The 26,882-nt window shown below is 45.4% G+C and overlaps 1 protein-coding gene across 8 annotated transcripts in view; it reads right to left on the minus strand.

Moving 5' to 3' along the window:
* Nucleotides 1-26,882, minus strand: part of ZNF462 (zinc finger protein 462) — a 152,855-nt gene that overhangs the window by 83,525 nt on the left and 42,448 nt on the right. For 4 of the 8 annotated variants that reach the window (XM_061163481.1, XM_061163478.1, XM_061163482.1 and 1 more), the window contains 4 exons: nucleotides 11,172-11,421; nucleotides 4,375-9,983; nucleotides 3,453-3,617; nucleotides 1,587-1,690 (listed from right to left, as the gene is read on the minus strand). In XM_061163481.1, coding sequence (XP_061019464.1) covers nucleotides 1,587-1,690; nucleotides 3,453-3,617; nucleotides 4,375-9,983; nucleotides 11,172-11,394 — 6,101 coding nt within the window. In that variant the 5' untranslated portion in view covers nucleotides 11,395-11,421. Of the gene's footprint in view, nucleotides 1-1,586; nucleotides 1,874-3,452; nucleotides 3,618-4,374; nucleotides 9,984-11,171; nucleotides 11,422-14,271; nucleotides 14,433-26,882 lie in introns of all 8 variants that reach the window. The other 4 variants (XM_061163479.1, XM_061163484.1, XM_061163483.1 and 1 more) reach the window with 4 other exon arrangements.

Genomic DNA, 26,882 nt, shown 5'->3' on the forward strand with positions numbered 1-26,882 from the left:
TACAACAGAGCATATTCATTTATTCACAACAACTTACTGAGGTTCTGTGTGTCAGAAAAGAGAGTCGCTGTCCAACAAACATTTATTGAACAGGTGAGAACTACACTAGTTTGAGGCCAGAGCATGAATCTGATGACGAAGATTAGATACTAGGTCCTGTATAATCATAAAAGCCATTGCAACCCTCCCTAACCTCGGTAGAAGCATCGCCTCTTCTTGCCTTTCAACAACCACTAACTAGCACTTTATCTTTTTGAAGAAGCAAACAGCCCATCATTTATTCTCAATTATGATAAAAATAAACAGCATGTCAGCCTCACAATCAGCCCCCTTCATCCAAGACTATAGAACATGTTATTGAATATTTCTCGCTCATACAGTTGTGAGAGAAAGGCAACAAAAGGTTGTTGCATCTCAGAACCATCCCTCTTCCCATCACTCTGAACGGCCTCACACAAAAACCCAATGTGCAATTTCAAAGCTGTGCCAAGTAGTGGAAAGCTCCCTCTGCCAACCCCCCTACATTTCAAACATCTCTCCAGCATCGATAAACTTCTTTACCATTCCAGGTCTTTTTTTTTAAAAAAGGCAAGCAATGACTCTTTGGTCACATGGGTTAACAGTCCTAATTTCACCTCCTTAGCCACTTAAATTTCCCAAATGGAAACTTACTTCCTCATATGATGACTAGGCTCTGGATGAATGTTTGACAGATGCACCAGTAAACTCATGTACTCTCTGATCTTTCCTGGTGTAGATCATAGCAATTCCTCCAAAACCGTCATTTTTTAAAAATGCCCAATTTAGAAAACTCCGATTAGAAAAGATACATGCACCCCAATGATCACAACAGCACTATTCACAACAGCCAAGACACGGAAGCAACCTAGATTTCCACTGTTAGATAAATGAATAAAGAAAATGTGGCATATATATACAACGGACTGTTCCTCAGTTATAAAAAAGACATTAGCAGATGATCATACTAAGTGAAGTCAGACAAAAACATCATATGATATTCCTCATATGTGGAGTATTAAAAAATGATATAAATGAATGTACTTACAAAACAGAAATAGATTCATGGACACAGAAAGCAAACACATGGTTACTAAAGGGGATAGTTGGGGGGGGTGGGTAGGGAGATTAACAAGTATACACTATTATATATAAAATATGTAAACAAGGACCTATTGTTTAGCACAAGGAACTATACTCAATATCTTATATTAATAACCTATACTGGAAAAGAATCTGAAAAAGAATATGTGTACGTATTTGTGTGTGTGTGTGTGTGTGTGTGTGTGTAACTGAATCATTTTGCTATATACTTGAAACTAACACAAACTTGTAAATTAACTGCACTCTAGTTTTTTTGAAAGATGCTTGATTTTGCCAAGTCTGGTATCAAGTGACCAGTCTCCTGTTCTCAGCCCCATTTGACAGATGGGGTGACTGAGGCTCAAGGTAACACAGCCAGCTCAACAGTGGGCGTGGGCCAGGAGAGGGGTCTCGAGACTCCTGCAGCCGCTCGGGCCCGCCACGGCCCTGCCCGGGTACCACGGGGGCCCTCGGCGAGCACTTACTTGTGCCTGAAAGCGGAAACAAAGGAGCAGTACTGGCAGCTGTACTTGTCCTCGCGGGTAAACATGGCCAGGGCCAGGTGGCTCCTCTCGTGAGAACGCAGCCCCTGCATGGACATCAGGACTCTGTCACATTGACTACAATGGTATCCCCCCGGCCGGGTCTCATCCTCCAACATTCCATCAAGCAAGCAGTGTTCACCATCCACCCGGTCCACCAGGGCGCCAGGGGCATCTTTGGCTGCTTCCAGTCCATCCAGGAACAAGTGGGAAGGGTCTTCAGCCTCCTGCTAAGAGAACCACACACACACACATGCCCCACCAACAAAATAAATATCCATCATCATTGCCCCCAGCTCTCCTCCTCTCCCTTCATTCTCCCAAACTCATCAGCATTTCCTGTTAAGGCATCCTCCCCTGCCTCTCTGGCTCCCCCTAGAGGAAGGGCACACCCGAATGCCATCCTCATGCAGTGGTGGTGGTGGAGGGCACCATCTGGACATAGGCTGCTACTGTCTGAGAAATGTGAGGGACGGGCTCTCCCACTTTTGTAGATAGTTCACTCCCTTATCTCCCATCATACAGAGAAAATTCTAATTGGGACCCTACTGAAACTGGTACAAAGCAGATTAGGGTTGTGGCTCTGAGAAAGGAAGAAAGGCAGGAAGAAGGAAAAACAGAATGGTTTGGGCATTTAGGAGCCTTGGAACACCCTCAGGAGAGGAAGGAAACTGAAAGATCCAGCTGTTTGCCACCATGCTCATCTCCAGCCCACAGATGGTGATGTCACCCCTTGACCGAAGGCTGCTATATAGTCAATACAAAAAATTAAGGAGAAGCCTGGGTTTAAGTTGCTTGTGCTTCGAGGTGGTTCCTTGGATTACTGATTACACAGGAAGAGCTGCTCTGTCTCCCTCGAGCAATTCGGGGACGCAAGGCTGGGACACACCACGATGGCGGGCAAGGACCTGGCCGCTGCTGTCCCAACACCACTGACGGCTATGTCGCCAGCAGGAAGGCTCCAGTCTTCAATGGGAAAAGCAGAAGCTTTACCTCCAGGCCACGACGGCAAAACAGGACGCGAGATCGAGAAGGGCCCATGACAAAAGCACATTCATGTATCCAAAGAGACAGGGCAGAGCCCTGAACTAACTTCTCTGCTCAAAACTGATCAGTGGCTAACAATATCCTAGGAAGCAGGGATGGCGGCTTGGTTATTAAAACAGTGACTAATAAGATTGTGATGTTCAAAACAGGTGGCCAGATAACACGTCGGAGGCAGAGGGGAGGTGCTTGTCAGCAACATATAGGGAAAGGGGATGGGGGAGACAAATCAGGTCAAAGGGCTCACAGGGCCAACTGTGACTTGAAGGCTTTCAGTTTTAGATTTAACGTTTCTTAATGCTGCTCCGAGGACCCAGAATAAGAAGTTAAAAGACAGATTCTCCTGGGCTCTCTGCACCATTACCAGATGAGAAAGACAGACAAGAAGTCAAGCAGCAGGAGGAGCAGAAGAGGATGGGGAGAGAAGCCACAGGGCTCCTCTCAAGAGCTTGAAACACTTGGAAGCGCAAACACAGCACAGGAAGGTGACCCAAAGCCTCCTGTGTCCAGAGGCCCGGATCTTCTGTTTCCACCGAACTATCCGCGTGGAAGGGAACCAGATCGAAATGCAACCGGGTGGAGACACGGAAGATGAGGAGGATCCAACCTGTAAAGAAATCAAAACAAGCCAGACCGATCCCAGTGTAACTCAGGAATGCCCACGTCTGGGACGCCCTTTCCTGAGTGGCTCTGAGCAGCGGCGTGAATTAGGAACGCGAATAGCTCACACACAAGACTTCTCATCCAGACCTTCCCAGTGCTCACCTTCACGGCGGCGGACACGGAGGGGACGCTGCCGTACTGGACGTGCTTGCGGAGGTGGTTGCAGATGGCTCGGAGCGTCGGATGCACTTCCACACAGAATTTACACTTGTAGCCCACCACCTTCCTCTCCTTGATCTTTGGCACCTCTTCTAAGTGACCAAAAGGCTGGTAAAATACAGTGGTAGCCATCAGTACTCCGAGCCCTCCCTCAATGGCCGGCATTTATTCTTGCAGCTTACTAGATTTTACGTTACAGCAGATTAGCAGGTTAAGAACCAAGGGAGATATATGCGAGCATTTTTACATAATGAATTCATCAGAGGCGAGGCGCGCTGCCGACTACGCAAAGTCTCCGGAACCCCAATAGGTGACGACTTGTGAGGAGAGAAGTTCTCGGTGCAGAAGCCTCATCATCACTGCCACCCAGTTATCTGGCTTTCAAACCCATCGTTCAACTACGCAGGTGAAACGTTGCATGAGCTATGCCATGAGTGAACTTCTTGACCAAAAAGAAAAGAAAAACAAAAATCTACTCCTGGAGATGTCTGGTTCGTGGAGCCGACACTGCAAACCAAGGCATGGCTGAGAAGTGCTAAGGACAGGAGAGATGGCCCACAACTGCCTTGGTTAAGAGAGCGAGCGGTTGTCGTGAACTAGGCCTCAGATAATACAGGAAAACCACCCGACCCTCCCCTGGGGAACCTTGGGAGGGACCACAGGGAGGGGGACCGGGGCGGTGGAGAAGGGTGAGCAGAGAATGGGGGAGATAATCAAGCTCGAAATGTTTAATTGACTTATTGAGCTCTCTGGCAAGCTAAGTCACTAGGAAGCCCGGAGCGGTTTGGCTGGCAGCGAAGAAGTGCATGTGGGCACCAGTGATGAGAGGCCTCCTGGGGGAAGGGAAATCAAAACATATCCTTACCCTCTCTTGTTTGAAATCTGCAAAAGCACCATCTGCATATTTCTGCTTGCTCAAAAGCTGTTTCCTCCTCTCCTGACGTTTGGCACGCTTCTGGAATTCCTCATTGTGAATGTTCAAGTGCGAGGTCAGCTCGGCGGTGCTCTGCAGTTTGCTCTCGCAATGCTTGCATTGGTAGGCGGAGCCCTGCAGCCGGGGGCCGCCGCCCAGGATGACGAAGTCCCTCTTGAGGTCCCGGCTATGGTGGTCCGTGTAGTGCATGCTCAGCAGCTCGGCCGTGCTGAAGGACAGCTTGAAGCACTTGATGCAGCGGAACGGGAGCCACTCGATGTCCTGCCCTTCGTTTCCTTCCACCTCGGCTTTCTCGAAGGCGCCTCTCTCTTCCGAATCTTCCATCAGCATTGGCTTCTCGTGCTCGTCGGCATAGACCGCGGTGAAGTAGCCCCCTAGCTTGCTGGCATGCTGCTTCTTGGGGAAGACCCCCGGGTGGCGCTTCATGTAATGGGACACGATGCCCTTCTTGCTGAAGGACTGGAAGGCGCAGAGAGAGCACTTCTTCTTCTCCACGGCGCGCCGCAGCTCTTCGCTGAGTGGCGGGGAGTCATCCTTGGGCGGCGACGGGATGATCACCTTGTTGGGCTTGTCGCTGATGGTTCTGGAGGCCGCCAGGCAGTGGGTGTAGTAGGCGTCGATGTCGTGGCGCTTCTGGTAGTGGGCAGCCAGCCCTTTGCGGATGGGGTTGGTGTAGGCACACAGGGCGCACTTGAAGAGGTTGTTCTTGCCCTCGGGCTGGGCGCGCACGTTGTTGTGTTTGATGCGGTAGTGCCGGGCGATGCCCTTCCGCGTGGAGCAGAAGTACTTGCAGAGCTGGCACCGGAACACAGTGTGGGACACGAGGTGCGAGGTAGCGAAGTGAGACGTGGACACGGGCTCCTCTCCCGCCTCGTCCTCGGTCACCGATACCTGGGAGGGGCTCACTTCAGTGGTTATCTCCGGCTCGAGGGACATGGGCAGCTTCGGGGGCGACTGGGAAAAGACATCGAATTCCGGCTGGTTGTGGTACTTCTCATAGTGGATCTTGAGTTTCTCCAAAGTGCCGTGTGTGTAGGGACACAGTTTGCAGCGGTAGGCGCCGTACCCTTGCTTGAAGATCCTGCTCGTTTCCTCTACGTCGTTCTGGGCTATGTCGGTGGACTGCTCCACGTCGTGCACGAAGTCCTCGGCGGTCACCTTGATGGACGGATGTCGCTTCTGGTAATGGGTCAGGACCCCGTGGATGCGGGTGTTGATATAAGGGCAGTGCCTGCATTTGTAGACAGCGCCGGGGTTGATATCGATGTCCTGGGCAAAGTCGGCAGCCTTCACCTTCATGCCTGGGTGCTTCTTCCCATAGTGGGTCAGGAGGCCATGCAGGTTGTTATATTCAGACTGACACACGGTACACTGGTATGGGGTCGAGGAGATGGCGGGGTTAACTGAGGCAAGCTGGATGGTCTTTTCAGGGGAAAGCCTGGCATCCTCGGGGCATTCGCCTTCCTGCTCAGGGAGCGGGCCGGGCAGACTGTTTTCACAACTCACAGGGCCCACCAGGTCTTCAGAGGAAGGCATGGGATTCTCCACGGCATCTTTCTCCTTGATGATATCCAGCAGCACCGACTCGTCCCCGTTCATGGCCCAAGGGTGGAATGCTTGGTAGTGATTGGTGATGTCCCAGATGGAGAGGGCTTCGAAAACACAGTCTCTGCATCTGTACGTTTTGGCTTCAGCTGGCATAGTGAGAGAGGGAGGGGACGGGTCTGGCCCCGCCCAGAGCTTGGTGGCCATGTAGGTATAATCCACGTAATGCTCGGGGTGCCTCCTTTGGTAATGTAGGAGCAAACCACTTGGCTCTGTGTGGGAATAGATGCACCACTCGCAGTGGTAGCCAGCTTCTATCAAGCCATCTAGAAATGCCCATCGCATGATGGACGTGACCGTGGCCTTCAGGGCTGGGTGGTCTTTCTTGATGTGCTTCCTCAGGGCATAAAAGTAGGGGGAGGTGTACGAGCACTGCCTACACTTGAGCGCTCGCAATTTTGTTTTGTCCCGCTCCACACCCGAGGGGGAGACCAGCACGCAGCTGGCAGGCTTCTTCTGGTTGCGGTCGCAGAGGCTTCGGATGGTGGCCGTGTGCTGCCGGATCACGTCCGCGTTGGCCTTGAAGTCTCGGTGCTTCTTCTGATAATGAATGAGGACACCTTTGACCGTCCGGTTCCCGTAATCACAGTGCTGGCAAAAAAACATCTCATTCTCCACGGGAGGGCCATCTCTCTCGGAGCTGCTCCGGTTGAGCTGTTGCATAGGGGCGGATGACCGGGGGGAGCCATGGGGCCCCTCCAGCCCTCTCATCATTGCAGCTGTGGGAGGAGCCTGTCTGATATATTTGGCAGTAACCTTTATTTCTGGGTGTCTTTTCTGGTAGTGGACAAGGACTCCCACAACTGACCGATTGCTGTAGGAACAGTGTTTGCAGTAGTAAAGCTCAGTACTGAGGTCTGGTGGCGGGGGTTGTGGGGGGGGTGGGGAACCCATGGTGGACATTTTGGGAGACATTGGAGCACCCACCTCAAATGATAACTGAGAAAGGGCAGAGCCCCTGTCCACAGACACCATTCGCATGGTTTTCTGGATCCTAAAGTAGGAAGCCTTTTCTTCTGGGTGTTTCTTCTGATAATGAACCAACACAGAGTGCATGTTCGGACTCGCGAAGGAGCAAACGTCACAGTCGTACACGACCACGGTGTTGACCGAGGGGTCCTTCTGATTTTCACATTCTGGAGGAAAGGTCTTGGAAGGAGTGTTTTTGGGGAACGGAGCTGGCATACCGCCACCCCGGGCCACGGGAGTGGATGTGGCCATGTTCTTCGGAGCTGAATTCAGGATCTCCCGCAGCGTCTGGGATTCCGTGCCTAGCCCCTCCTGCTGCTCCACCACGTAGCTCGAAAAGATCATGGCATTGTTAATCTTCACGGTGGGATGCATTCTTTGGTAATGTGGCATCAGGCTTCGGACGTTCGGGCTCGTGTAGGAACAAAACCGACACCGGTAGATCAGGTCCGAATGGTCAAAGTTGAGGACATTCATGGCTTCTGGGTGGTGTTCGCCGTAATGCTGCTGCAGGTCTTCGAAGTTGGTGTAATCGATGTAGCATTCCAGACACCGGTACACTGCACTGTGATCGTTGGGGTCCAAGATGTACCTGAAGCTGAACTTAATGTACGGGTGCATGCGCTGGTAGTGGGTGCTGACGCTCCGGGCAGATTTGTTGTTAAAGTCACAGTGTTTGCAATAATAAAGCCTTCCCGAGTCACTAAAGTCGGTATTTTCATTATTGTGCTCAGTTGCGTAGATGGGAGTCTGGGTGTTGAGCAGAGTAGTATTGGAAACCTGGTGATCTTTCATGTTGGTGGAGGAGCCGTAATAATCCTCTTCATCTTCAGAAAGGGTGAGCTCTATTTCAGCCCCATTGGTGGCATTGTAATCATGGGCGACAGTTCTGAAGTTGGGCTCCTTCGGGGGCTCAGGGGCCTCTCTCGCCCAGATCTGCTGGGCAGAGAAGGGCGTGGGCACCTCCAGGACGGGCTCCGGCGGCTCTTCCTCCCTGTCCAGCTCCACCTCGATCTCCACTTCATTGTCCTCTTCTTCCTCCTCGTCATCCTCCACGTTGATCACCGCATCTTCCTGCTGTTTTGTTTGGTTAATTTTGCTCTGCAGGTTGCTTGCTATCTCGTCAATCCTGGTCCTCTTCTTCACGGGCGACAAGTCGAGCGGAAAGTCGTTAGCGAGCTTCCTAGAGGCCTTGGCGACAAAATTGTTCTTGGAGGACAACCCAAGAATTGAGGTCTGACTTTTCTTCACAGTGTTGCTGGAAGAGGGGTGGCTGTCTGTCTCGCTGTCCAACGGCAGGCTTGAGGGCTGCCCCTCGAATTTTGGCAAGTTGTCGCAGAAAGAGTGTTTGTGCTGCTGATGAACTCGCAGCCCTTTCAGAGTCGTGGTGGAGTAATTACACATGGTGCACTTGTAGGGGTGCAGGGGTGGGGCTTGTGCGGGCGGCGGGGGAGGCGGCGGGGGCAGCTGGGGCTGGGGTGGCACCTGATGGGGCGACTGTAGCTGCGGCGGCTGAGGCTGTGATGGAGGAGGTGGTGGTGGGGGGGGCGGCGGCGGAGGCGGCTGTTGCTGCTGCAAGGGATCCAACAGGACCCCCGACTTCCTGCCATTGATGCTTGAGCTCTCGTAAGACATGACACCTTCATTCAGTGAGGAGGAGATGCCTTCACTCTGGGAATTCACAGCATCCCAATCTGACGTGGTACCCGTGTGACACTGTTTGTGAGCCCCAAGTTTTAACGAGCTCTTGCAAGTAAACGGACATTCATCACATTTGTAGACGGCTGTCTTTCCAGATAAGTGGATGTTTTCTATGTGACGGGAAATACTACGTCGATGCATGGTGAGGAAAGGGCAAAAGGGGCACTGGAACCTATTCATGAATCTTCTAAACGGGATCCCCTTGGTCTCCAATAATTTGTTGCCATCTGAACCCATCAGCTGCTCTGCAGACATGCCTGCTGTCTGGTGATCCATAGCATTTAAGCCATTTTCACTGTCTATTTCATTTAACTCTTCATCGGAACTGGAGTCATTCAGCATGCTATTAGTTTCCAGGTCAGCAGAATTGGTGATCTCAGGCATTCCGTAACGGGATCTCTCTGCCAAGTTAACAAGGCCAGAATTGTGAGGTGACTTCGGCTTCATCTGAGGGTAAGACATGGGCGAAAACTTGGAAGTGGAAGAAGAATTGGGTCTCATGATGGAGTTGCCGATGGAGCCCCTGAAGTTGGAGACGTTAGTGCTGGGTAACTCCCGGCTGGCAGCATTCATGGACAGATAGGTGGAGTTAGAAGTGGGGCTGAGGTCGTTCTTGTTCTGCGCCTCAGGCACATTCGTCCCTTCTTGCTGCTGCCTGAGACTGGACAGGATCTTGACCATGCTGCGGTGCTTCTTCATCATGTGGTCACACCAGCGTTCTCGGCGGGGGGTCTGATAGCTGCACCACTCACAGCAAAAGTTGCCTCGAGACTTGGTCAGCGGCTTGACCATGGATTCTAAGATGCTGCGCTCCACGACCTCCGCTGGCAGTTCCTTGCAGGGGTCCTGCAGGGACATGGGTGGGACCACCGGGTCTGGCATTGGAGCAGGGGCAGGGGGGGGAGCAGTGGTCTCCTTCAAATTGTTTTTGTGATACATCTTCTGATGCTTAATTATTCTTGCCCTCCTTGGTGACTTGTATGTGCAAAACTGGCAAGAGAAGACCTTTCCAAATCCCTCATGCATCATGATATTATAATTTAAGGATCCTGGAACAGGTGGTCCGGCTGAACTCCCTTCAGCTTGAGCTCCGTGGACCTTTCTAGTGTGTTCAATGAGGAGGTTTTTTGACCTGAAGTAGCGCACACAGAACTTGCATTGAAAAAACTTGTTTGTTGGTTTGGGATTAGGGGCAATATGCTGACTGTAATATCCTGGACTATGGCCATAGTAACTTCCAGTCCCCAAGGCGGCTGCATTTTGACCTAAAGAGAAAGCATAAGGTAAGTGGGAAGAGAAGAGTGAAGCAAAAGCAAATCAAGAAACTCAATCATGCAAATCCAGTTTGCTTTTCAATTATTCTTCATTAATAAACATCACATTCAAAAGGCCTAACATCTCAAGATGAGGCCCTGAAGAGTATTAACGAAGTGTTAATGAACATACACATGTTGCCTCTCATGGATGGAAGGTAGTGCTTGGCTTCAGGCGCAAGACTCCCCTCATCTCTATCTATGTGCCACAGAGCTGTGCAAGTTTCATAAATGGTGATATTCATTCCAGAACTTTCCAAGATACTACCTCATGCTCCAAATTGAAAGGAAGCTAAGAGACATAAGGAAGCTGGAAGGACTATTATCTGGGCTACTAAACAAGAGAAACGTGACACCCAAATCACAAAAATGGCTCATAAAGGGGAATTCCAGGGGTTAGGACTCTGTGCTCTCCCTGCCGTGGCCCAGGTTCAATCTCTGGTCAGGGAACCAAGATCCCTCAAGTTGCATTCATGGTGCAGCCAAATAAAAAAGAAAAAGGGCTCACAGAGAGCAAGCAGCTCTGTAGGAGCTGTGCATGTCGAGAACCATGGCTACAGCTGCCTCAGTAGGGTCCACAGCCTTTACCTGTACAGGCTGCTCTAAGCAACTTGAAGACAGTCCCCTCCAGGGGACACTGACTGGCATGCCATCCCCAATCCAGGCTCCAGACAGGGTATGTGCTGTGACTTTAGAAAGCCCCCGGACATAGTGGCCAGGGTTCACGTTGGCCACGTCATAATGTCCATCCATACCAAGTTGTAGAACAAGGAGTGTGTGACTGAGGCCCTCCACAGGGCCAAGTTCAAGTTCCCAGGCCACTAGAAGAGCTGCTCCTCCAGGAAATGGGGATGTGCTAAGCTTCCTGCAGATGAATCTGGAAACACAGTGTAGAAAAGTGGCTCATCCCAGATGGCTGCGGGGTCAAATACACCCCTTATCGTGGTCCTCTGGACAAATGGTGGGCTCTGCATTCACTAGTCTTGGTGCTGTCACCTCCTTACTCATACCCACCAGTAAATCCTACTTTCCTGTCAAAAAATTTACAAAAAGAACTACAGCTATAGGCTCAAGATAGATGAGCGTAGTGAAATACACCAGACGTGTCGATCTTAGTTAAGTTGATCCTAGTTAAGATACCTGTTAAGTCCTCTGCAATTGCAAATTCATCCTTTATAGATGAAAACTCCACCTCTGTCTGGTTACTGGCATTCATGGACCCAGATCGTGACTCATTCGCATTGTCTTCAGCAACGTCCGTCGGCTGCAGAAATGCCGTGTGGACATCCTGGATGTGCGCCTTGAGATCTTCATAAGACGGGGCTCTGAAGTCACAGCCATCACACTGAAGCACCTCCATCATCTGGGTCTACTCTCTCACATTAGGAACCTGGGGCAGAAGGAAGAACAAAACGTCTTAAGGCCTGTACTCATTGCATACCCCCCAAGCTGGTGGGGCTACGAGTCCACTAATGGAAGAATTCCATTATCAGCCAATTTCTCTCACTGGACTTTGCCAGATGGAACAGTGGTCAAAGAAAGGAAATCAGACATAATAGGAATGGTGTCCTTGACATCATAACTTCAAAGAAAGGAGGGGAAAAAAAGATAAACTTTTTCTAGCTTGATATATCTTCAAATGCCATTTGTCAAGAAAACCCTTAATACTTCAAAAGTTTTTGTAATTTCTGAGTGTCTTGACTGATTTCAGATTTCTTGGTAAGTTAATACTGACTTTGATTCTGGCTGAGACGTATTTTTTTTTTTTTTTTGAACTGGAATCTTCTCAGAAGTAAAGAGACTGCCCATATAGAAGAAAGAGTAAACTTCAATCTTCATTAGCTGTTTTCATACGAGAACATCAATGTTTTATCACCAAATGGTGAAACAGTGTGGAACCTCAGAGTAGCAGTGGAAAAAGCTTTTACTGTACTTTTTATTCTTCTACTATCTTAACTGATATTAAGAGACACCTCCTTCTTCCTTCCCTTTCTTACACAATGTATTTTTTTTCTTTCATGAGCTAAATGGTTATTTGCTTTTTACTACCTACCAATTATAATCTAACAGCTTCTCCAATCTAATTAGGTCATAAAATATTTCTCATGAGATTCTCAACAACCGACTCTAGATGACAATCCAGTTTCTAGTTTCAAGTTGCACCTTGGTACCTCGATTCACACTAAGGCAACAGAAACACATGTGGTTTGGAAGAAGGGCTTCTAATGCAGGACCCTCTCTTTTTCCACTTTTCCCCTTTACGAATGTGAAGTGCGTACTTGGGCAAAAAAAGCTGGGAAGCTGATTTCAAATCAGGCAAAACTTGCCCTGGCCACCTTTGCCCTGCTATTTATTGTGTGACTGAAAGATACACATAGCTTCCCATAAACTCAACGGAGAGACTCACCATTAAGAAGTTAAAAATGTATTAGAAGGCATGCCCTTCCTATCTTCATGTATATCCTGAATTGAGATACCCAGTTATTATCCTAATGACGGAGTTACTTCACTGAGCTCATGGCAGACTCTACGAAGCCACTGTAATCTAGAACCAGATGTCCAAGCACAAAAGCCACAAGCCAAACCTTTCACTACTGTGATCATATTTAGCACCTTCCTATACTTTCATTGTAAAAGATCAATTATTCCTGCAGGGGGAATAAAGTCGAGGAATCTGTCAATGTAGTGAAAGGAGCTATGACAGGAGGATTTTCTCTGAAAGAATGCTCCTGCTGATAGCCTGTGAAAATAACTCCTGGCAAGTCCAGCTCTGGACAGCCTGAGCTCGCAGGGCGAGAGGCACTTATTTACCTTCTCTCCTTTCACCCAGCAGTTTCTCCTTTTTCAATAAACCCTGAACTGTGCACTAGACTTCTTTTCAGCTAACTCAGCCTCCATGTTCCGGGCCACACCAGCTTTTTTCTATCTCAGCACCAACCCAAATTGTGTGGAAGAGGTTGCTATCAGCTCTGGATCAAATTACAGCCGACACGGACGCCCCACCCCACGTCTCCTTTTCGCACAGCCCATTAGACCTGAAAACAATTTTTTCCATAGTGCAGACGACTCCTGCATTTAGAACACTTCACAGCAAAAAGGCGGATCATCCAGGGTGCGCTCCCCATCCCCCCAGCTTAGTCCTTTCATCTCAGCCAAACAAGCCACAGCTCTGCTGAATGTGTTTATCACACTTTCAAGAGATAGGAGCTCCTGCGTCACTGAAGCTCTAAGTCTCACTAAGCTGCCCTAGTCCTCTGAGCTTTAGGAGCGGCCATTTTAGCTCAGAGATTCCCCTCCGAGCACAACATGGCTTCTCTGGGATGGATGCTGCCAGGCTGACAGGCAGAGGAAACAGGAGAGGAGCAGTCTGGGCCCCTCCTCTGCCCTCCTCCTCTCAACAAAGAAGGAACTGTTTTCACTCCTTCCCGAAAAAGCAGCACCTTTCTCCTCCTCACATGTCATTCACCAAGGATCTCCCGAAGGTTCTTTTATCCCATGATTGATGGGCTGGTACGTTCATCCCAGCACAGCCCTGGTTACTGCAGGACGTTCCTGGACATGACCCTATTCTCCAGCAGCCTTTGGGGGTGTGCTGGAGGTGGGGGGGGAACCTCCAGAATGCCTTGGCTTCTTGGGAGTCGTCTTTCCACACACAGAAGACATACCATCCGACTCTGCTTGCCGGATTCCAAAGTCTAATGACCTTTGTTAATCACCAGCCAGTCTGTCTGCCTCAGCAGACCCTGCCAACAGGCACACCCTTCAACACAAAGGCTGTAGCTATTCCTTTTAAAAGAGGTTCTCTGAAAGCTCCATTGTGTAGCCGAGAGGAAAACAAAATCTCTTCCCTTCAAAACTTCAAGCTTTCAGAAATAATGTAACAGAAGGCTTTCTGCTGTGTGTCTTCTGGAAAGTTTGAGCCTCATTCTCACTATATCCACCCAAAAAATGACAGTTCTGCCCAAGGAAAGCAGGACACCTTTGGCATTAAGTCATCCAGCCCAAGATGAAATTCATCTCTCCACACGGGTCTCTAGTATCTTGGTGTCTTCCAAAGCTGTTATCAAGGATTCAGACTTCACTGGATGCAAACGCAAACCAACAGCCTTCTTGTTCTGCTACGAAGGAGATTAAAGGGTTAGCAGATCAGGAAAAAAAAAAGGCCCTGATTTGGAAAAAGAAGAGATGATGAAAGTGATTTCCTAATGGGTTCTAGCTTTAATGTTGTTGCAGACTCTACCTCAAAAATAGCGCAGAGCCTTAGAAGAGGTTAATCTCCAGGCTGCCGAGAGAACCAGCGTCAGGTACGGCTGAACGGCCTTCAATTTGATGTCCTGAAATGAGGATGTAGCCTCCTCTGAAAGGCATTTTGTCTTTGTGCACACATTGCTCCTGGAGACGCTGACAGAAGAAGAAAACAGAAATTGCCAGCATGGCCTCAACAATCAAAGACTCAGAGACTTGATGTTTTTATGAGACTGAGGACAGACACATGGGCAAGAAGCAAGAGGAGGAGGAGACGGAAGAGGGGAGGAGAGAGACAAAGAAAGCTGGACCTGAGGATGACCCATTCATCAACCCAAGGATGTTTTTGCAGCAGATGGTAATCCTCTGAGAAACCAACAACAAAGATGGGAACAAAGATGAGAAATACGCTCTTGCATATTTGACTGTTTCATCAACCGAGAAAGAACAGCAACCCTAAAAGGCTAAACCAGACACTGATAGCTACCAAATGATGATTTAAAGTTAACAGCCTTGGTCTCCTATCTACTTACTTTATTTAAAAATACTGCTGCGATAATGAGATTATTAGCAATATTTTTTTTTTCCCACTGACCAAATCAGCTAAATCAAAAGCAGAAGAGAAAGCTTCTGAACTAACTAGAAAGAAATGCTATTTCAAAAGATTATGAGATCAATCTACAAATCAAACTAGCACCCCCTAACCCCCATCTCCTACTCCCAATGCAGTATCTCCAGACCATTCAAGGTCAAACAGGCATCGGAAGACTAGACTCTCAACACCATCCATGATGATGCCTTAGCAGGCAGATGAATATGGGTTTGTTCCCAAATAAGCTAACACCTAATGTGATTAGTCCTCCTAATGTGAAACCTCTAGACTATTCCAATTCTCCATGACTCTGCAGTACTACTGATTACCACTGGTTGGTTTGTTCATTTTACATTTTATAGGCTGGGTGTTTCAAGAGGTGGGGTTTTGTTGGAAAACCCAAAACCCAACTTTCATGTTGGACAAACTCTTGAAGACATTTTTAAAGAAAATCCAGAGATCTTGTGAAAGGCTGGGAATATACACTTGAGAACAGGGAAATGGAAAGAATGGCCACTGGCTGCTCTTTCTCAATCTTAAAAACAGCAACTGTTAACTTATTTACAAAACAAACTGACTCAAAGACATAGTAAATAAACTTATGGTTACCAAAAGGGAAAGGGGAGTCGGGGGAAGGATAAATTAGGAGTTTGAGATTAGCAGATTACTATATATGAAATTACAAGGTCCTACTGTACAGCACAGGGAAATATGTCCACTATCTTATAATAAACTCTAACAGAAAAGAATCTGAAAAGGAATATATCATATATGTATGTATAACTGAATCACTTTTTGTATATCAGAAAGTAACACAACATTGTAAATCAACTATACTTAAATTTTTAAAAATCACCAATTTTAATTTCTACCATCTGCCCACCACGTTCTGTGTTTAGAATTCCCAGGGGCCCATTATGCCTCTGTTTTCCTCCTGTGAAAGTGAAAGGTTACATTCCAGGGGTTCATCCTGTGTCCTCCCCACTCACTGCCCAGACCCAACAGGAGAAGGGAGGCACCCTGGCTTGCTGGAGGGTGCTTCCACAATCCTGCCACCACCAACCTGCACCCGGGTCAGTCTGGGGAGCACTGTTCTCCAAGCTTGCATGGAGCATGAGTATTTTCAAGTCAAAATCCCAGCTGTCTCCAGGAAGTGTCCATGTGAAAACGTGCAGGCCTTGTCTGGACCTACACTGTTCCCTGACTGAAGGACTGCAGACCAGAAATAAAACCATGAAGCACTACAGCCACAGGGATTCAGGAGCAACTAATTATATGCTTCAAAGCCTTTGAGAAATAGAACCAGAAACACTGTAAGATGCCTTTCCTCTGTCGTCCACTCCAGAAACCCAGTTTCATTTATAAGACACTGAACTTCCCAGTTCTCCTGAATCATAACTCTAAGAAAAGGCTTTAGTGAGCACCTGTTGTCTGTGCTTTTACTTCCTCCTTTCCTATGAATGGAAAAACCAATCACCCAAGGTCAGGTAGTGGAATGCATAAACTTCGGAACTGTTCAGCTGGAAAGACAGAAAAATCAGAAACTTAAAAGATCGTTCTACAATGCAAATGTATTTGACTTCGGAAACTGTTGTTATGATGAGGTCAAAGAGCTGCAGGATGTTCTGGGAGGTTAACACCTTTCATTTCAAGCCCCAGGAACGTGGTTTGGGAAGAAAGAAGAATTTTCATGCTTAAGCTGAAGAGTGAGGGGAAAAAAATCAGTAATCCACTTGTGTGTGTGGGTTGCTACTTTCAGCAACAAGGTGTGTTGTGTATCACTACTTATCATTTACACTTGTCATAGTCCAAGTGGAAGTGCTAATAATTTAAAAATCATTTAAAGCATCTTTCCAACCAGGACTGTTCTAAGAAATGGAGGTAAAATCTCCTTTCAGGAAAAGGAACAGTAGTTATAGAATCATACTTACAAATGCAAATATAGAATATGTATACACACACACACACACACAAACACACACACACACACACCAGTGCCCATGCATGCCCATGTACACACACATATATCATAGGGTGCTTGTTCTCTACACATACATATATACATATGTGTATATGTATATATAAAATAACTATTGATTTACTTGAACTCAGACATGGGCATGTGCCCTCCAAATTTAACAGGAGTTCTGTTATAACACTTCTGAATAATTACCAATGACATACATATTCTTCCTATGGTACAGTGATTTAAAAAAATAATAAGCCAGCAAAATAAACCAACAAAGAACTTTCAACAAGCTACCTCCATCAATCCCACATTTGGTACAACTATAGATCCTGGCTCAGCATGTGGTGTCTTCAAATGTCCTATCCAATGTTTACACTGCTTGCTACATGATCTAAGCAGTTCTGTGTACTCTTGGCAATTCACCACACTAATGAAAGGTTTAACATATCAGGAAGGATAAATAATTAAGGAATTCAGAAGGGAGACACAGCTGTTCCTCAAAACCAAATTTTCAGAAGAGAAAGGATTAATTTGCAATCACATATGTAACCCTCAAGATGAGACAGAATTTAAATAGCAGCAGAGAAATACTAGGCGACCCTGAGTGCTGCCAATGCCCATGGATGGCCTCTGTTTCATGTGGTTGGGCTGGTGCATCTCCAGCACAGAGTCTGAAGCAGACAGTCTGCAGGTTATTAACCCCAGCCCCCTTCCCACCAAGGATGCTAGTCTTCAGGTTCTCTCTTATTTTAGCTTTGTTCTCCTGAATCAAGTTTTCAAGTTTTACAGAGCATGTTGGAGTAATATTTCGTAACAGATACCCTGGAGATCATTATTCAAATGAGATGATTTAATCCAAGTGACCCCCCCCAAAAGTATCAGATATGTAAACAAGAAGCCATTCTGAGTGATCTGTTATGAAAGCAGGTAGTGAGTGTCTAATACGGAAAGAGATAGTACATACCTTCTGGAGAATTCATGCATTCCTTTGCAATGATATAAGGCTAATTGAGGCCAACAGGCCAATAGGCAGCCTGCCAGCCCTCCTGTCCTTAAAAAAGGAAGCGTGTGATTTGAACAAGGAGATAAAAGAGGAGAGAAGGGACTAGAAAAGAAAGGGAGGAAGCAGGGTGGTATCTCAGGAGCTTTAGACTTCATTGTCTGTGAAGGGGAACCTGCAGTTCGCCAGATAAATCCTGTTCTGAGAAGCGTCTCAACAATATTCTCCTTGAGAAACAAAACAAATGAAGACGCCTCCACATGCTAAAATTCTCAAAAGGCAACCATGACAAATGAGATCCCAGCTCATTTTGTTCTTCCAAATGACAGAAAGCTATTCTCTGGATTGAATGAATTCTCTGAAATGTCATGGGTCCATCTGGAAGTTCCTTGGAAACTCAGAAGCCATTCTTTTCTGAGCCTGGAGACCAAGAGAGACCCGATTTCTCTACTTTAGAGCCAAACCTCGCCCCAATGGCGGAGACAGAGAATCGTGGTGTTCCTTCATAGACTCTTCAGCATGCTGGCTGCATTTCCACAGGCATTTTGCACACTACAAGGACTCTCATTATAAAAATTGTAAAATTAAAGGGAAGTTGCAGATACGCTGCTGGGTCTTCATTACAGAACTGATTAAGACGCAGAGTAAGCACAAGCCGCAGTCAAAGACATCTTCCACAACATGAAAGACCAAACCACGTTCTGAGCAGCTCCTCTGTGGGGTTGAAGGTCTCCGTGACCGCAGGTCTTGGGCTTGTCTTCAGGGCCAGATCTGTGCCTGGCCCAGGAAGTCTGGCCAACTCCACCAAGTCTAAATTCTACAGTTTCAGTGAGTGAATGGAGAAGGAAATGGCAACCCATTCCAGTATTCTTGCTGGGAAAATTCCATGGACAGAGGAGTCTGGCGGGTTACAGTCCATGGGGTCACAAAGAGTCAGACAGGACTGAGAGGAGAGCACACACAGAGTCAATGAATCCAGAAACCATTTGAACAACTTACCTTGCTCCCTATTACCTTTGGAGAAAACCAAAACAAAACGAAAGGATCTATGGCTTTTGAAAGTACAAGGAAGTATGAGGAAGAACCTCTTGTATTTGAGGAAAAGCCCACAAAAATCGCAGTTTAATCCCTGCAAGACTTGTTCATGGCTTTGTGCTCATGGTTCGCTCAGAAAATTCAGAGAAGTCACTTCCTTTAAATGAGAATTGCCCCCAAGTCTGCCTCTATCTGTGGTACACCAAGCCCTGACTCAGGCAATGCAATGACCTTTCCAGTCTTTCTTATATTTGACAAAATATAATCACACCATAGTTCCTGATCTAACTACCCTGTCAGAATGAAAGCCCTAAGCAGATTGCTTTCTAGAAAGGTAAACAGTGGCTGGGCTTGTGTGAATCGTGAATTGTGAACACTCTGAAGTCCTCCTATTCATGAAGATTGTGACTTTTTTTTTCTCCTCTTGGTCTCCACCTCAATCAGAAGTCATTAGAAGGTTGTCTTCCCTCTTATTAAACTAACCAACTAGCCCATTCAGATCCACTGGTTCTCCCATCCCTATTCCAGGAAAATAGGAAAAACACACTATGTGTTTATGTATGGAATTGGCAGATACCCAAGAATTAGGAATATTTTTTTTTTAATGATAGCTAAGGGATTTAAATAGATGGGGAAACAATGGAAACAGTGAGACATTTTATATTTTTGGGCTCCAAAATCACTGCAGATGGTGACTGTAGCCATGAAATTAAAAGACACTTACTCCATGGAAGGAAAGCTATGATCAACCTAGATAGCATATTAAAAAGCAGAGACAGACCTTTACCAACTAAGGTCCGTCTACTCAAGGCTATGGTTTTTCCAGTAGTCATGTATGGATGTGAGAGTTGGACTATAAAGAAAGCTGAGCACCAAAGAATTGATGCTTTTGGACTGTGGTGTTGCAAAAAACTCGAGAGTACCTTGAACTGAAAGGAGATCCAACCAGTCCATCCTAAAGGAAATCAGTCCTGAATATTCATTGGAAGGACTGATGCTGAACCTGAAACTCTAATACTTTGGCCACCTGATGTGAAGAACTGTCTCTTTTGAAAATACCCTGATGCTGGGAAAGACTGAAGGTGGGAGGAGAAGGGGACAACAGAGGATGAGATGGTTGGATGGCATCACCAACTCAATGGACATGAGTTTGAGTAGGCTCCAGGAGTTGGTGATAGACAGGGAAGCCTGGTGTGCTGCAGTCCATGGGGTTGCAGAGTCGGACACAACTGAGCAACTGAACTGAACTGATGGAATTTCTTTTCTCTTGCAATCTTCAATTAACTCTCAGCAAGTAAGTTTACTTGCTGCACCTCAAGAAGTTCTAAGCAGAAAGTTAAGACATTTGTCTGCCAACACAACAGAATTTTCTTTTTTATCACCATGTGAAAACACTAAGTGGCTCAGGTACTTGACCAAGCCCCACATTCCATAAATCCTTAATGATAATCTCACTTTGCCCAACAAACTTTTCAGCTTATTCACTACTGAGTTGCTCAAAAAAAAAAAAAAAATGACAAGGATACAGAAATGCCTCTCCAACAAGTAACAGAATTTGTTCTCAGCAGGTGTGACAACCTCTCTTGCCACCTTCACCTTGAACAAGTCTTTGGAAGCCTTTACCTGGACTATTTCTCTGAATGAAGAGATTAGATTATGATAGTCAACCTTTTTGTACAATGGGAGGGTTTTATAAAATTTTCTTCTCACAGTTTGAAAGATTTTTTTTCTGATTTAACTCATCCTTCACTTTTTATTATGCTCAGAGACAAATAAATGCCCTGTTTTATATGGCTGACTCCTCATGCGGTTCTGGGCTCAAAGTTTCTATCGTTCAAGGAGCTTCCTCACAACTCCATCTAACTAGCCTGCTCTCCCTACTCCCATGAAACTGAGTCCCCATCCACAGCTCTGACCGTACTCACATCCTCTTTACCACGGTATGCCGCCTTGTAAGTTGCTTCACTGTTGCTATGACACCCGTGGGGTCTCCCTTTTCAAGAACAGAGGCATCCTGAGACCAGGCCCACACCTGTCTATTTACATGGGTATTTTCAGCACTGGAGACAATTCACACCACGGGTACTCAGCAAATGTGTTGAATGAATGAACAAATGAATGAATGAATCAGACCTTATGAATGACTGGATTCCAACCGAACGTAGAAAGATTGGTCATGAAAGTTAGATTCTTCTACTGTCCTATGCTGTCATAGAGCAGTGGTCCCAAGAAGGGTCAATCTTGCCCCCACAGACTCCAGCCCAGGAATATTTCAAGACATTTTTGGTCCTCACAACTGGTTGAGGAGGTGGTGTTATTGGCATCTAACGGGGAAAAGCCAGGGATGTTGCTAAGCATCCTACAATGTGCAGGACAAACCCCATAAGAAAGAATGATCAGGTCCAAAATGACAAAAATGGGGAGCCTGGAAACCCTGTCACGAGTGGTCTCGAGGTATTTTCAGTTTCTGAATAGAAGCCACCTGGCTTCATAAGCCTTTCATGTGGTCCTGGCCGAGGAAACTCTGGACTAGACGATCAGCAAGCTCAAAGATTCTATGATTCTATGATTCAAGATGATCTTACCAGCCTTCCTGTCCTATGATATCATGAGTTTTTTAGTTTTATTTTTCTGATTTGGGCATTTTACTATAAATGTTTTAAGAAAAATCCAACATTAAGGCATGTTACTGGTCCATCTTTCTCTAGTGATAAGCCCCTTGCACTGATGATGACCCTACGGGCTTTGTGGGTAAGGGCTTAACATCATTAAAAATTGTCAAGTCCTACAGTTAGCACATGGCCTCCAACTAAAATTTCTATGAAAAATATCATGCACACTTTCTCTTCTCCAACATAAAAAAATATCTTCTCTCAAAGTGATGGGGCCCCAGGCTAATCAAAATCACTCTTCAAAGGATGAGTACTGTGTTCCTTCTGGTTCTTATATCCTCAGGGTCCAGCATAGATCTGGCCCTCCCTGACAAGACCCGTGGGATGAATGAGTGTACGCATGCCTGCATTCCAGGAGAAAATTAAACCAGTGGTACCAACAGAAACTAAACACTTAGGAACCTAAGCAATTCCAGAAAGGTTCCATGATCAGCAAAGCAAAATAAAACTTAGCACCATATGATCCTGCCCCTAGTCAACTAGTAAAGTTCATGAAGCCACATCACAGGGCTTGGCTGACTACTGAGATAGTAAGAATTCTGAGTTCCCACTTGTCCGTGATATGTGAAGTGGCCATCTTACTTTTCCTCACTATCCGAGGGGAAAGGGACTTCCCTGGTTGTCCAGGGGTTAAGAATCCACCTGCCAATGCAGGGGACACAGGTTCTATCCCTGGTTTGGAAAGATTCCACCTGCCTTAGGGCAGCTAAGCCCATGTGCTCACGCTCTAGAGCCCGTGTTCTGCAACAAGAGAGGCCACTGGAATGAGAAGCCTGCCCACCACAACTAGAGAGTAGCCCCCACTCACCACAACTAGAGAAAGCCCGCATGCAGCAACGAAGACCCAGCGCAGCCAAATAAGGAAATAAAAAGGATCGAAAGGGAGAAGATACTCTGGTGACACCATTCCACCACATATTTCTAACACTGCTCAGCTCCCCTGAACTGATGTGACACTTGGAGTCATCACCTAGGCCTTCACTAGACTGTCTGGTTGCCTACACTCCACCAAAAAAACCTTTCAATTCTTGTTTGCAAAGATTCTGGAAACCCGGAGGAACGACTCTCCCCTGTAGCTCAAAACTGTATAAACCTTTTTAGTAGAGGGAACTATCGTGTTGGTCAAAAGAGACATTCAGGATTTTTCTGGAAGGTGAAAACAGAAAAATCCGAATGAAGTTTTCGGCCAACACAATATAACAACATTAGACAGAAGCAGAGTTTTCTCAAGCTCTTCCCTGGTGGCTCAGAGGGTAAAGAATCTGCCTGCCAATGCAGGAGACCCAGGTTTGATCCCTGGTTCAGGAAGATCCCCTGGGAGGAAGGAAATGGCAACCCACTCCAGTATTCTTGCCTGGATAATTTCATGAACAGAGGAGCCTGGTGGGCTATAGTCCATGGGGTCCCAAAGAGCTGGACATGACTGAGTAGACTAACACTTTAAAGTTTTCTCTCCTTGGCTTCTGTAAAAATGTTGAAACAATAAATTATGAGAGGAGATCTCAAAGACCATTTAGTCCAACATGGCCCAATATTTTCATTTTTCAGACTGTGAAATTAAGGTCTCAGGAAAATTAGTCTGCCCAACGTTTCTGGAACATATTCTCTGGAGCAGGGGGACAAAAAATCTGTTGAATTCCATAATTTGGGAAAGGAAATCAGCAGTGAAAACACTCTATAAATGTTATTCAGTTCATTAATAGCTATTCACACTTGAAGTCCATGCTCCATATATTCTCACTAACAGGAGTGTTTCTTCACTGAGGAGGCAGATTCCAGCATAACCCCCAGTGTCTCCTCCACTCTGCATTCTGTACTCAGGAGCTTAACTGAAAAGGTACAAAATCCATCGTCTGCAGTTTGACTGTTCAAAGATCTTCTTAGGCATGCAAGCAGTGTGCCCCTGCTTTGGAAACACATTTGGAAGACTGAAAGTTGCTGACAAAGGTATACACAGAAGGACGAGAGCTATAACACTGAATTATCTTCCCTCAGAATCCAACCTCGTGGAATCAGAACAAGGTTATGTAGTAGCTTTATGCCCGCCAAATCTACCCCATGAGGAACATCGTCTTATTTCTTATGGAAAATGTGCTCTGCCAACAAAGCCGCTGAAGAGGCTGGCTGAATGAGTCTTAGGGGTATCTGGAAATATCAGGGTCAGTTCATTTAAACAAAGGGGAAGAGTAGTCAGTCCTCCAAACGCCTGGCAGGAAAGCTTTCTCCTTGTGGCACAACTAGTAAGTGGCTCAGACCAGTAATTCCAGAATATTGGTGATGCCATCACTTCAAATTACGTATCATGTCCTAGAACCAACCACAACTTAGAATATTTCACCATGTTTACTATACTATATATATTAAGTATATATATATTTATCTATATTCCTAATAGATCTCTCTATCCATTTGTTGGATATAAAAACCTAAATGTGGACTTCCCTGCTGGCTCAGTGGTAAAGAATCTGCCTGCCAATGCAGGAGACACAGATTCGATCTCTGGTCCAGTAAGATCCCACATGCCACTAAACAACTAAGCCCAGAAGCCACAACAACAGAAGCCCGTGCTCTCTAGAGCCACTGCAATTAGAAGTCCGCGCACCACAGCTAGAGAGTGGCCTGCATTCGCCGCAAACAGAGAAAGCCCATGTGCAGCAACGGAGACTCAGAACAGCCAAAAGTAAATACATTTTTTAAATTTTTATTTATTTAGCTTTATCCAAAAGGCCAGAAATCATCTATAACTTTTCAAATATTCCCTGTAAAATCTCTTAGGAAAGGGTCCCTTATCATAATGAAAAGAAGGACTTAGAAATCAGGAAGATGCTGAGATCTCCATGTTTGTCCATGTTTTTCTTCCCATAGAATACTTGCACTGACATTTTGAAGATCCACGTAATTTTCGTCTTTGAAGTAAATGATTCTCAAAGAGAGGTCCCTAGACCAGCAATATCATCATCAGCAAAGAATTCATTAAGACGGGAATTTCTCATGTTCCACTCCAGACTCTGAATCAGAAACTCTGGGGTAGGGCCCCACAATCTATATTTTTAACAAGCCCTCAGGGTGATTTTGATGTTCACTCCAGTTTTAAGATCAAGCTCAACTATTCCTTCCACTCCCTGAGACCACCAGCTAAAATCATGAGTTTCATTCTCTTCGCACTGGGAATCCTACTTAGAAGGGCTGTTGATTGAATGAATATGATAATAGCTATGCAGTCTTTAAAGAGCCTAGAAGAGGACTAATGTTTGCAAATATTTCACTTCTTATTTAGCAATTACTGGGAAAATACTAAGTTGCAGAATCTAGCATCAGAAGTTAGTAAGAGCGCACCCACAAAAGACAGAGTTAATATCTGTGAAAGAATGAACACTGTGGCCAAGACAATGCTGATACTGATATTCATCTCGCTTAATAATTTCAAATCATTCATGACACGGTGTCCTTGATATTTCTAAAGTGGAATGTGGCAATCCACAAAGGAAAGAATTGGAGTGTTTCATCCAAAAAATACAAAGAGTTGGGTAAATCCTGAGGACCCTAGACTCTTCCATGACAGGAAGCTTTGTTAGTAAACAAAATCTTATTAGAAAACACTTTCAAACTTGGAGTGGTTATTTGATTATCACACTAAAGCTGCAGTTCTGAGTTAAATCCGTTGTGAGAATCAACATTTGAAAACATAAATGTGTTTGGAAATCCCTCAAAAGAAGGGTTTGTGCTTTAAGCTAACCAAGGGACTTCAGAAAAAAAATGGTGGCTAAATGTCTCAAATTACGAACAAAGACTCAAGTAAAGGAAAAGAAAGAAGAAAATATAAACAACAACAACAAAAAACCTGCCCACCCCAAACCAGTAGATCTATGGGACCCTCAACTCAAAAGCAGTATTTAAAATTGAATCACAGAGTTCATCAACTGTGTCGTACCAGCGCATCTAACCAGGACCTTTGTAAATTGCTGAAGGCTACAGAAGAAAGACAGTCCATCAACACCCAGATTCAGGTTGTGAAAGCAGAATTAAGCAGGACTTAAGGAGGAAATTTAAGGTATTACCCTCCTTACTTGCAAGGCAAAAGAAAGTTCTCAGAGGTATATCCTAATTAAAGATAAGTTAGGGAAAAATGAACGGAGGTCAAGAAAAGTGAAAGAAATACGGCAGGGAAAAGACCAATGAACAATCTATTTTGAAAGAACAGGGCACAGAAGAATATTATATAAAACAACAGATAATATAAAAGAAGATATCAAAGATAAGGTGATAAAACATCAGAATGAGATAAAAGAGAAGCTGGCAGTTGAAGAAAGAAACTGACAACAAAAATAATATCACTGCAGAACCAATAAATACATTAAAGTAATAAGAGGCAAGATCCACAAACCAAAAACAGAGTTGATGATATGGAAAACAGTCTTCAAAACACTGCACAAAATGCAGAGGAAAAGGACAAGTAGATGAAAGCCAACAGAGAAGATGACAGATAAGAGGGCTTGAAAACAGAGATCCAACACACAGATAAAAGGTATTCTCGAAGTAGACAGCAAAACAAAATATGCTCAAATCCATGATGGAAGCTAACTTCCTTGAAATAAAGGAATATCTGATGCTCCAAAGAAAATAACAAAGAATCATAAAAACTGAGACATTCTGGTAAAGTTACAGTTTTCTAGGATAAACACTGATTTCCATAAAGTCAAGATTTTTAGTCAGTTGCAGGGAGAAAAGTCAAGACAGCCACAGAGTTCTTCCCAGTAACTTTCAATGATGGAAAGAAGTGAATGGATGTCTACAAAGAAAGAGAATGAATGATCAGAGAATCATTTCCCAGCTGAATTCGCAACCATGTATAAAAGTAATAATAATTAAAAAAAACACACACATTTTCCAATCAACATGGTAAGAGAATGCAGCACTTAGTGAGTTTTCTTCAGAATCTATTCAATGATGTAATATATCCAACGGAAAGTTCAAAATCAAGATCTCAAGAATGGGGAATTTAGAGGTAAGGAAAGGATGAATCCACTTACATTTAGAACAAAGACTGATCCATTTATAATAATTACAAAACAAAACCACAATCCCTTCAGGGGAACAATTATAATAATAATAAATTATTCCATATAATAATAACAATAAAATTATATAGAATTTGGAATCCTCAAGCATAACAACAAAAATAAAGATGTAGGGGTGAAGTGGCATTAGAAGATAAACAGAAGTGGGAGAATATTCTCAAGTCTCACAGAAGGATATATATATGTGATAGTATTCTTTCTAGAGTTTATAAACAGAGCTATTAAAGTTAAAAATTTAATTAATAATAAAAATAAACAGT

This window comes from Dama dama, chromosome 16, assembly GCF_033118175.1.
Source record: "Dama dama isolate Ldn47 chromosome 16, ASM3311817v1, whole genome shotgun sequence".
NCBI classification, from domain to species: domain Eukaryota; kingdom Metazoa; phylum Chordata; class Mammalia; order Artiodactyla; family Cervidae; genus Dama; species Dama dama.